The sequence below is a fragment of the Megalopta genalis genome, chromosome 13, assembly GCF_051020955.1.
Source record: "Megalopta genalis isolate 19385.01 chromosome 13, iyMegGena1_principal, whole genome shotgun sequence".
Taxonomy (NCBI): domain Eukaryota; kingdom Metazoa; phylum Arthropoda; class Insecta; order Hymenoptera; family Halictidae; genus Megalopta; species Megalopta genalis.
The window spans coordinates 11,321,956-11,334,881 of record NC_135025.1 but is presented as its reverse complement, the minus strand read 5'-3'; the positions used below and the strand labels follow the sequence as shown (position 1 = coordinate 11,334,881).

Here is a 12,926-nt window from a genome sequence, read left to right as displayed (position 1 = left end):
CGAAACCAATTCCTATTGAACCGCACAATGAGCGGCACGAATTCATAGTACGTCGCGGGTCCCTAAAAGAGAATAGGGAAACACGGCCGCTAGTTGGTACGTACAGGGAATACGTTATGTTTCGAGCAGCCGGAAATTAATGGCGGGGCACCGACGCGGACATAGGCACAGCCGCGCGCGCGCGCGCCTCTTTGTTCTTTGCTATTTACAGCGCGAACTCTTACCGTTTGTACTTAGACCAGGACTGGAGGTGAACTTCGCTACGTCGACGATTTTTACGGCGAACGTCTGGCCCGTCTGCCGGTGAATACATTTCCGCACCACGCTGAATGGTCCCCTGGAACAAACGGGAAAGAGCACAGGCTGAAAAACCGATCACAATCGATGCCGATCGCTCGCAGCTCCGTAAACGCGATCTCTCGCACACAATTAGCATGAAACTCGCCGACCGAATGTTGTTAACCGGAAACCAAACATAACAACTGTGTCGAAAATTCGATAAGAAAACATCGTCGATAGAACATCGGTTTTTGTTCGCTTAGAATAAGTGTATCAATTTTCTGTGCCCATTAAAGTTATCGACGAATTTAAATAGTTTCTTTTTATCTATATCGCACTTGTTAAAACATTTCAATTATATGTTTACGTAGAAAATTTCTTATGATAAAAATAAGATAGCAATGTCATCGATATACGTCGATATGCACGCCTTTTAGTAACGCAAAAATGGATAAATATCGTAAATGCATAAAGATTCCCGATCTATCGATTAGTTACTTTCTATTTCTTTTTTTTTAATTTTTATTTGCTTAATATTTACAGTGCATTTACAGTAGCTGCAAACGAAAAATATTAAAAAACTGCATAACGTAATAAAAGTAAATTTCAAGATACGATTTTGTGTAAATCAGTTTCTTCATATTTGTATACATACGTATGTACAGGGTGTCTCGAAAATGTCTCGCAATCCGGAAATGAGAGGTTCCTGAGGTCATTTGAAGCAACCTTTTCCTTCGCGAAAATTTTCTCCGAGGCTTCGTTTACGAGTTATTAACGAAAAACACTGACCAATAAGAGGCGAGCTCGGCTGGCGCGCGGCGGCCCAGCCAACGAGTGCACGAAGCCCAGTTCCGCTTATTGGCTCGGCCGTCTCGCGCCAAATGATCTCGTCTCTAATTGGTCACTGTTTTTCGTTAATAACTCGTAAACGAAGCCGCGGATTGCATTTTCGCTAAGGAAAAAGTTGCTTCAAATAACTTCAGGAATCCCCTACTTTCGGATTGCGAGACACTTTTGGGACACCCTATATAAAGCACCCAAACACGATTAAAAAGCGAGCTAGTTCAAGTCAGCTTCCGACGAAGAAACAGTAGTAAGATTGAGTCTGATCCCATTTCGAGCAAATTCAATCGAGTACGTACATTACAAGGTCATAAGCCCCCGCCGACTCAGTGCGACAAACTGAGAGCGCTATCTAGAATCCGCGATACCACACGCGCGCTCGCACGCACATACAATTGTATTAGACCAAAAAGCTTGTAATATACTATCTTTAGTCTATTTGGTTGTCATATTCAATTATTCCATTTCCCGATTCGAAACAGTAGTTGGCACAAACCCACGGAGATATTCCTTTATCGCTCGAGGTGTGTCTTCATTTCTTTCTTTGTAAAAGGTACGATGCAACAAAATTCTAAGTATCTATCCTACTATACCTAACCCTTTCGCTACGGGCGGGTTCTCCGCCGCGGGTACTTCCGCTGAACGGAGCGCCGCGACATCACTGCACGCGACGCGAAGCCGATCGTCAGCGGGAGTACCGCGACGGAGAACCCAAGCTGCTTGAATGTTTTTGAACGAAAACATTTTTCTACAAAGTGTATTTATAAATAAAGGGTATTCCAGAGTATTTATAACGTCTTAGCATGCGCTCTTTAATTTACAATATGAGAGGAAATAACATTATGCAATATAATGCATCTTATGGAGGGCCACTATAGTGGCCCGTAGTACCTTAGTGGCTTCTTATGGAGGGCCACTATAGTGGCCCGTAATACCTCAGTGGTATCTTATGGAGGGACACTATAGTGGCCCGTAGTACCTTAGTGGCTTCTTATGGAGGGCCACTATAGTGGCCCGTAGTACCTTAGTGGCTTCTTATGGAGGGCCACTATAGTGGCCCGTAGTACCTCAGTGGCATCTTATGGAAGGCCATTATAGTGACCCGTAGTACCTGAGTGGCATCTTATGGAGGGCCACTATAGTGACCCGTAGTACCTTAGTGGCTTCTTATAGAGGGCCAGTATAGTGGCCCGTAGTACCTTAGTGGCTTCTTATGGAGGGCCACTATAGTGGCCCGTAGTACCTTAGTGACTTCTTATGGAGGGCCACTATAGTGGCCCGTAATACCTCAGTGGCATCTTATGGAGGGCCACTATAGTGGCCCGTAGTACCTCAGTGGCATCTTATGGAAGGCCATTATAGTGACCCGTAGTACCTGAGTGGCATCTTATGGAGGGCCACTATAGTGACCCGTAGTACCTGAGTGGTATCTTATGGAGGGCCACTATAGTGGCCCGTAGTACCTCAGTGGCATCTTATGGAAGGCCACTATAGTGGCCCGTAGTAGCGAAAGGGCTAGTGACACCCCGGTGCTGAAAGAGACATCGGCTAGTTCACGAAATTCCTACACTTATAGTGGTCTAGTCCACGATTAATCCTTCCAGTGACGCTCCGTTAATGAAAAAGACATCGGCTAGTTCACGAAATTTCCAATCGTTATAGTGGCGCCCCGGTGAAGTAATAGACATCGGCTAGTTCACGCTACCCTACTAGTGGCGCCCCGGCGTTGAAATAGACGTCACTAGATCACGAAAACATATCCGAATAGTGGTGCCCCGGTGATGAGATAGACACCGGCTAGTCCACGCAATTACCAAAACACCAAAATCGCATCAAACCTCCTGCCACGCAAAACTCCTTGGCTCTTTCGCCTTGTAACAAACTACAAGATCACAAAGAACAGAATACATACGAAAAATGGTTAGGTATAACCATCGCGAATAAACATTATCGACGAACAGAATTTTCGTAGAAATCAATTAGTGACAAACGAGTGTTAATAAATGTAGCCGTGGAAGAAATCGTAAAGCAAGTTGGATGATTTATAGATGAAGTATTCAAAATGCAATTTCGTCTTCTTGCTAGGAGATATACACTTCGCTTTTGCGGGAGAAATTCTTTGGGAAAGCCTCCGGAGAATCTAAAGTAAGAATTCCGAATATTTCCGAAGTTGTTGACCAATGAAGCGCGTGTGATGCGCGCAACATCGAACTTTTAAGCGGGAGGAAAGTACCGAGTGAATCGAGCCGAGATTTTATCGACATCTTAAGAAAGAAAAGAAAATAGTATTGACAGCAGTCGCGGCTCACGATTCCATCAAATTGACCCTCGCAAGGCGGTGTGGCTGTGTCAATTTTTACCCAGATTATTTAAATCGTTCGTTTCAATCAAATAAATTGCTGTCACGTTAAGAACAACAGAAAGGCTAATAAAGTCTGCAAGAAATAACCTCAAAATATTTTGAAAAATTGCTGAATAAAGCTCTGAATCAATACTAAGATATGTCCAAATAATGAAGGTTAAAGAAAAAGGCATTTAAAGTTTTATTTTTCCAATAATAATTTGGTTTTCGAAAATAATGAAATATTATTTTTACTAAATTTTGTACTACTGTATATTGAATTATATTATATGTATATTGAATTGAATTATATATTGAATTATATATATTGAATATTGTACATTGAAAAGATTAAAATAAAATAAATATAACGAAAAAAAATCTATATAAGCATAGATGTTTTAATATCTCAATATTTCTCCATATAAACACAAAGAACGTATAAATGCAACACTGGAATATGGTAATTAATGCTTTTGCCTTGAAACAGTAGAATATCTCAAAATTAGAACTCTCTTAAATTAGAACAGTTATGAACAAAAATAATACGACTCACTGGTCCGTAAAATCGTGAATATCAAACTAGACGCGTTTATTACTGATCACGTTGCTTCCTCTGGAGAACACTTTAATTGCGAGAGCTCCGAGATAAAGCAAACGGGAACGCGACGCAACAAAGTCAGGAAATATCAAGACGAGCATTTCCGCTATAAATTAATGCAATCCCTTTGCAAACCGATGCTGCGTTTTGCACGAAGTCTGGGCGAATTATCACGTGTCTAAAAGAGCAACGTGTCTCGTACTTATGTTTCTCGCTCGTTGATAACGCGTTATCTGGATTCTACCATATCAACAACACTCGTCGCGGGCATTGTATAGTCCTCACGCGCGAAGAAGGCGCCTTTGTGTTTACATTCCCCCTCTTAGTAGCTGCTTCGCCGCCGTAGTTATCGGTTGCTGTGGGCAGACGACGACCTTCGTCACCGTTTTTAGCCAATAGAGGCCGATAGTTGCGGCAGTGGGGCAGCTAGTAAGAGGGGGAATGTAAGCACAAAGGTGCCTTGATCTCGCGTGAGGACTATACGTAGACACGAGCCGCGCGTGCGAGGATGAGTGTCCTTTTAGTCTCTAGAAGGATCTTGAAATGTAAACACGCGCGTCGTAATAAAACGTAAAAGCAAATACGACAGAGGCTCACTTATCCGAACATTTATTTTTACAATTTTAATCACAATTTTAACTATTACCTAAACAATGTATCTAGTAGAGAACTCGAATGAATTTTGAAATAATACAAGAACGTTTTGATATTACAAAAATAAATGTTCAGATAAGAGATAAAATATTTAAGATTTTAATAATCAGAAATAGTACGTCTATCCTCGAGCATTTATGACGAAAATGTGTAGGTGAAATTCGAGACAGTAGCACCAATTTAAATGAAGCCCCTAATTGAATCTTGATTCTTATAATAGATGCGGACAATTTTTATTTTGCATAAAGATCAGCAGTCTATTCACAACTAATGACAAATTAAATCGTGTTTGGCCAAGCGTTGAGTGAATTTCAAGTTTTCTTTTTCTTTTTCTTTTTATTTAAGCTAGAAACCATTGACCATATTGGTATCTGACAAGGTATACTGATGGGATAAACAAGCCTATAGCGAATCGACGTGTATCGTTCGAAGAATTTGTTATAAACAAGATCAACGTTCGAGCGCGTTTTAAGATGATTGCAACGATCGTCGCGGAAAATTGTGCGCCGGCTACTCGTGAAGCTCGAAGCTTTTCCTTCCCCTTGCCATCTTCTTTCGACGCTGAACGAATTATGGAGAACGACGTTCTCCGCCTTCCTGTGTTAAAAGCTTTTCTATGAGACGAGACCTGTGCACAGAATCGGCAAGGCCGCCGCGTCGGCACGCTACCACGTCCCACTTTTTCCAAGAAATTATTGACATCTTGTTGTTCCTTAACGACAGTCAATTAATGGCGATCGGTCTAGCGTTACGAATCGTCTGGCCGCTGCCATCGTAAAAGCTGCCACGCCACGATCAATTCTCTTTTAAACGGGGATTGGTGTTCATGTGTTTGTAATCGCTAGACCGCGGATTTTTATGCACGATGAAGATTGTTGGAATTAATCGCGAGATACGTGACTCAAAACACTTTCGTCGTTTAATAATATTAATAACTGTAGACAATAGTATTAAATGTAAATAAAAAAATGTAAATAAATGTAAATATATACAGGGTGTCCCAAAAATGTCTCGCAATCCGAAAGTGGCGGGTTCCTCAGGTCATTTGGAGCAACTTTTTCCTTTACAAACATTTTCTCCGAAGCACCATTAACGAGATTTATATATATTTATTATATTATAATAATATATTATATATAATATTAATTATTATTATATAATATATATTATAATAATATATATATATATATGTATATATATATTTATATAATATTATAAATATATATAATAATAATATTAGCATAAATAATATTAGTATAAATAATAACTGTAAAGAACAGAAAAATATTCTCAAATTAATTCTAACGTCTTTACAATTTTGTAAACTTGTTCATCACTGAAAAATGAAATAAAACGGCCCACTTCTATTCTTCGTTGTAATTTTCGTTTCAAGTTTATTAATGAATATTTTATAAGCTGTCGATTTTTCGCGGGCTAGTTTTTTGTCGTTGCGCAGACGCGTCCTAAGACTTATATTAAATAAGGATATAAAAAGAGAAACGAAAAAAATCAAAAAAGTCTTAAAAAAAACTTTAAACTTAGTTTTTCCTTACACTAAATTTCACGAAATATTTAGAACGTCAAAAGTAATTCCACAGTGTCCTCGAATTCTTTCAATGTCGTCGCTGTCTTCCATTGATCGCCGTTACTGTTTTTTTTATTTTTATAAATATCTAAAATCCGAAGTCGACCGTAACGTTTCCCTCGATTTTTCGAACAAATACATCGAAATTGCTGGCAACAGCTATCCTACAACAGCTCTACACTTATAGAACATTAGATTTCTTTCCCACGGTAAGAGCTTTACACGTAATTTAATATTGCACAGTTAAGCGAATTATTCTCTGGATACAATACGCCCGTCGAATCGGATCATACCAACGTCAGAAATTACGTTATTTGACCTTATAGTAACCTACAAATGAAGCCTCAGACGGTCGTAATTGAACTTCGTGCAGTTACCGGTGCCGTGTACGTATTTGCCGGGAGCGGTTTCGAAATGTGTTCCTATTCCGAATCAATTCGATTAGTCAATTCACCGAACCGAACATTAATTGCGACACCAAAGTTCGTGATTTATACGACCGTGGAACGTTCGAGCAGGTTTCCCCGTTTCGTAACAAAAACCGTCAGAAATACATATTTTCAAGAGCTTATCGAACGATTCAATAACGATGCATAATGATGCGAAACGACGAAAGCGCTATTTGCAACGGAACAAGTGTGACACGCCGAATTTAGTAAAATTTTCGTCTTTGGCTGTTTCAAAAAACGACTAAGCATTACGGTATTTATGACTGCAAATGTTGTTAGAAATCTACAGTAGTACAGAAAAGTATTCGTACGCCTTTTAAAACGATGGCTAAAAAGCTTTTTTATAATTTTGCTATTACTTGGAATGAAAAGAAAGAATTAAAAACCCTCGTTCTTTGACTTTTTTATCTGGACATATAACGAAAATTTAAAAAATGCCATTTGCAGATCTCGACAACTTATATGCGTGCTGAAAATTTGATCGAAATGCAGATCTTTTACAGTTTTTCGTCAAAATCGTGATAAAACTGCAATTTTTGCAATCTTTAATTCGTTGTAACTCATAACAACGTGAATCGATTCCGGTAAAATTTTCAACATGCATATAAGTTACCGAGATCTACGAAAGACATTTTTTTTTAATTTTCATTATAGGCTCAGATAAAAAAGTTAAGAAACAAGAGATTGTTGTATTTTTTCGTCATTCCAAGTAATAGCAAAATTTAAAGAAAAAGCATTTCGGTCATCGTCTAGTAGACTAGTTCCTCTATTGTCTAAAAAAAAGTCATTTAGTTCAATTTTAAAATAATTATTGCATTTTAAAAGGTGTACGAACACTTTTGTGGGCCACTGTATGTTGTCGATTACACATTCGAATAATATTGTAATTATTAGACCGCGGACCTTTATACATTTGTGACAGAAATGAGTAGATCTAATTTAAAACAATGAAAGGATTAAACGAAACGAAAAATGTTGATGTATTACTTTTTACTTGTTAAAATAATTAATGAAGAAACAATTATTGTGCTTGGCTTCTATCCCTGGTAATTGATGCAGACAATTTTTGTAAATAATAATAATAGTATAGTAACAATGTAAGCAATAATATTGTTAAACGGCAAGAACAAAAATATTCCAAAAACATGTATCCCCTATTTCGGTATCTCCAATTTACGTTGAAATGGATAAACAATTGACTAGAAAAATTGCGAAAACTATTATTCTTCGAATATCTTTTAAACGAATAACTTTTTCGAGAATCTTTTTAACGCGAGAACGTTTGCCGATCAAAACTGCATATTTAAAAAATGGTTTCGTTGTTCCACATTCTCTGGTCCTCGAGATTTATTTCGATAAATTATTCTTCACTGCAGATAAAACAAAATACGTGTCAAATAATCGTAAACGAACTGTATCATTCTAAAATTTTATTAAAATCAGCGTGCTACGCTTGGTGATTTTCCCTTGTTAAAATTCTCTAAAATCGGTACCCATGAAATCGTGCATGAACCATGATAATAGTCAAGTAGGAAGTGATTATTATCATCGATAGTCTTCGATATTTTCGAGTTGGTTCTCTGAATTTTATTATCTGGCTTAATGCATCGATAAATAAATATTAAGTCTTCCGTAATGCATCGATAAATAAATATTAAGTCTTCGATAATGCAGCAATAAATAAATATTAAGTCTTCGATATTTTCGAATTGGTTCTCTGAATTTTATTATATAGCTTGAATCATTAATAAATAATAAACAAACAAATAATAACCAATATAAAATTGTTGGTACCTGCATTGCAATTGTTGGTACCAAGGATGCTTGACACGCACACGCTCGAGAGAAGTGTGAGGAACGTACTCGATTATCGTTCTTAAAAAGAACTCGTTGCTTCGTTAACTCGAAACATACGCTCTCGGATATTTGACCGATCATTCGTTAAACACTACTATAAACTACGCTCTCGCGAGTTTCTCAGGGTGAAAATTTATGCATTTGCTATTTTCGTATGCCGGTTGTGCTCGCAGATGCTAGTTTCGCGGTATAATAAACATCAAATGGAATGCGGTAAAAAGCTTTCGTGATTTACGAGGAACGCCGGATAAAAGCGTTCCGTTGAACATTAAAAATATACGGCACCGGGCGCTGGAAACTTAAAGACGGCTAGGTGAGTGCAATTAGAGAAGACGCATTTCCCGAAGGAATCGCGACAGGCGCGGCACGACGCGGCGCCCGGCGTCGTAGTGCATCGTTCAAGTCGCGGCGCGTCAAGGTGCAACGTTCCGTCGCATCGACATTAATGCTCCGTCTCTATAGTTCCGTTGTTTCCACGTTATTGGACGCGTATAGACGTGACGGACACGCTGCTCGCGAACGGGAAACAAGGCGAATAGGAAATGGGGGCTTGATAAATGGAATTATTAGAGAGGATCAGGAATAAACTTGCGAACTTAAGGCGTTTCGATTGTAGAGGTTTGCTCATCTTCTCAGAAAATATTTTTCATCGAATTGGTGCACGGTGGTCTGCAGATCGATCATTTTTGGCCAAAAGTCAGGACTTCGTCGGATTTTTTTGGAAATTTGTAATTTAGGTTTCTCGACTGATTTAATTTAATTTAATCAAATCTAATTCAGCCTAACTTAATTCAATCTAACTTAATCTAATTCAATCTAATTCAATTTAATTTAATTTATTTATATATATATAGGTAAAACCCCATTTTTTACGATACATAACTAAAAGCTAGTATTAATATAATATACAGGGTGTCCCAAAAATGTCTCGCAATCCGAAAAAATTTTACAAAAATTTTCTCCGAGGCACCGTTAACGAGTTATTAACGAAAAACAGTGACCAATGAGAGGCGAGCTCGGCTGGCGCGAGGCGACCGAGCCAATGAGCGGAACTGGGCTTCGTGCGCTGGTTGGCTGGGCCGCCTCGTGTCAGCCGTACTCGATTCTTATTGGTCACTGTTTTTCGTTAATAACTCGTTAACGGTGCCAAGGAGAAAATTTTTGTAAAGGAAACAGTTGCTTCACAAATGATCCGACGAACTCGCCATTTCCGGATTGCGAGACATTTTTGGGACACCCTGTATATAATATATAATACATAATAATATGCAGAATGTGTTGATAACGAATACCGATAATGAATCTGTAGCGAAAAAATGAAATTCGAAATAACAACTTCAATAGACGATATTACAGGGTGTTCACCCTAACGGTCACACCACTTTTTAAGATGTTCACACTAATCTGACGAAAAAATGTTTGAAGTCAATTCTGCGCAAAAAAAATGCATAACTTTCGTTTGGAACATTCTTTTGTAAGTTGAATATTTTTTAAGACGATTAGCTGATTTTTCATGTTCATGTCGAGGATAATTCGATTTTTCTATTAAAATGACAACGTTACTTTCTTCCGAAAAATATCTTATTTCCTCTTAAGAACATCATGTTACAAACGAATATTCCAAACAAAATTTGTGCATTTCTTTACGTAGAATATGATTCCGAAATAAAAAAATATAGGTTAATGATAAAAAAGAAAACGGGATGACCTTGAACTAGTAGCGCCATTTGACTCCCCACTTTTTTTTTTTAAATCATGTGTCCACAAGAATTTTTACAATCTCAATTTAAATGGGACACCCTGTATATTTGAAAAAATGCGTCTGTGAAATCCTAAAAATTCTCGTTACATATTTGTTATCAAGATCTTATTGTCAGTTTCGAAAGTAATTAGATGTTATTTTAAAAAGCGGATTTTTTCAAAATTCACTGATTTTTCCCCATCAGACGTGATTAAAGCACGACCCGTGCGTTAGTTAGGACAGAGTAACCCCTTTAACGCGCATCCGCAGGATTTCGGAGCTTCGCAACCTCGATGGAACATAGGGTTTCTCGATCTCTGACGGGGTCGTCTTTAACTTATTCACTCGCGCGCCAATTAAGCATACTCTCTTTGATTGCTGTCAGCGTGGGTCGCGTCTTTCACAGTTTGATATCGTCGTCAATAATCGCCGCAGATATCGGTGTACGTATTACAACCTGCTCGAGGAAGTATTGGCCGAATTATTGGCGAATTGTCAAGTGAGCATTATTATCTTCGCGGCTGATTATTGTCTTTCCAGTTGAATAACATTTTTACGAGCTTGATTCCGATCAACTTTCACTGTGAATTCCTCTAATTATCCTCGCCTTTAGGGTGGAAATAAAACAGTTAAACCTGCGTCTGCGTGATTGGCCGTGTTCGATCCCGTTTGTTTTATCGCTTATGACTAGATTGCGAATGTTTATGCGAGCGCATAATCTTTTTTAGAAAACAGGTAGGCTAATGGGACCTGGATAGAAGCTTAAGTCATGATCACGTGGTGCGAAAAACATATTTTTTTGGCATATATTGAATATTTCGCGTGTTGCATATGTTTCGCAAATTTATGTTTCAAGATATATTTAATACATTGTATAACAAACGTAGCCTGTATATAACTAGTACTTATTAAACTAATTATGTATATGAACAAGTATAAATTATGTATAAACTATTTAATGTGTATACAAAAAGCTTCCAACCCGTTTATCAATAAATAATAATAATAATATAATAATAATATAATAATAATAATATAATAGTAATATAATAATAATAATATAATGCTCATCTGAAATACTCCATCTTGTTAAATTAATTTAGTCTATTTATCAGCACTTGTATCACGCAAAACATATGCAATATGCAAAATATCATCAAATAAAAAATATATTTTTGGAAACATCCGATCGTGACATCAATTTCTACCCAGGTCTCATTTTCTAAGAAAATATGCATCTGCGTAAACATCTAATTATCACACTGCGGATATTTATGCAAAATGGAAAAGGTCTGCATCAATTGCAGAGAGTAGAAAATAAGTGTGCTTGTGCGTGTTGTGTGTGCGCGCGCGCTCATGTAGCAACTTAATTCGTCTAATCTTCTCTATAGAAGACTCCTCAAATCTTCTTAATAGATTAAAAATAACGCATCGACGTTTTAAAGTGCTTTTTTCAATTGTTACACTGGTTGCAATTGTAGCTACCCAAAGCCACAAATGCGTTTACATCCGAAGCCAATATCGCTGCGGAAAACTTTTTAAGATATTGTTTCCACAGGAAACGAATTTTTGGAATGTTCTGGAGATTTTCGACCGGTACGCGACGTCATCGATTTCCAAGTTCTAACAATGTTCATTTAGCGGGAAGCAATCTGAGGCAACCGAACTGCGCGGGGTCTATTTCGATTGTCAAAATAGGTCGTTAAGGGCGTTTTCGTAGATCCAGACAATGGTGCGCCGAGTTGCCAAGCCTGTTTACCCAGTGCTCGTGCCCCGCAAGTTCAAAGTTTAAAGTTTATTCACTCTATCTACATCTCGGAAACAATGAAGCGTCGGTTCACGTCTAGAGTGATCTTTTCCTTTGAGAACAGCAAGATTAACTTGATTTTGCGAAGTCAATCTCGCTTGCCTCTCTCCCTATTTCTCTCTCTCTCTCTCTCTCTCTCTCTCTCTCTCTCTCTCTCAATCTCTCTCAATCTCTCTCCCTCTCTCTCTCGCTCTCTCTCTCAGTCTCTCCCTCTCTCTCTCCCTCCCTTTCCCCCCTCTCACCCTCTCACACTGTCTCCTTCTCCCTCTCTCCCTTCCCCCCCTCTCCCTCTTTCGCTCTCTTTCTCTATCTCTCCTCTCTCTCTCTCTTTGGTGTTCAAGTGGATCAAACATCCTTGCTTCGGTATCACCAACTATGCGTCTGGCACGGCCTGAGGGAAGAAGCATGCCCGCCTTCTGCGCTCAGGACAAAAATAAGCTACGCCCTTGATGTATATTAAATGCGACAATATACAGAAAATATCAATGCCAGCACCCTGTGCGTTAACCTTGAACCAATTCTGCGATATCTTTCACTTTATTAATTACTGGAAACTAACGCGCGGGACTACGACCACGCTAACCGGAATAATTAGTCCACGGTTTTGACGGATAACTATATAATTGTTCACATAATCGAAGATTACCATTCGTCGAAATTGTTCAAGAAAAATGGAAATATCTAAGAGCGTCTCCTGTTACTTTTTGCGACGCAGAATTCACGCATTTCTAACAGAAATGATTATATGCATTTCAAAATACATATTTAA

At 38.3% G+C, this 12,926-nt stretch overlaps 1 protein-coding gene across 8 annotated transcripts in view; it reads right to left on the bottom strand.

The window, feature by feature from the left end:
- The window catches only part of CASK (peripheral plasma membrane protein CASK), a 599,783-nt gene that overhangs the window by 558,890 nt on the left and 27,967 nt on the right, over positions 1-12,926 (bottom strand). For all 8 annotated transcript variants that reach the window (XM_076526056.1, XM_076526057.1, XM_076526055.1 and 5 more), the window contains exon 2: positions 225-337. In XM_076526056.1, the coding sequence (XP_076382171.1) occupies positions 225-337 (113 nt within the window). The remainder of the gene's footprint in view (positions 1-224; positions 338-12,926) is intronic.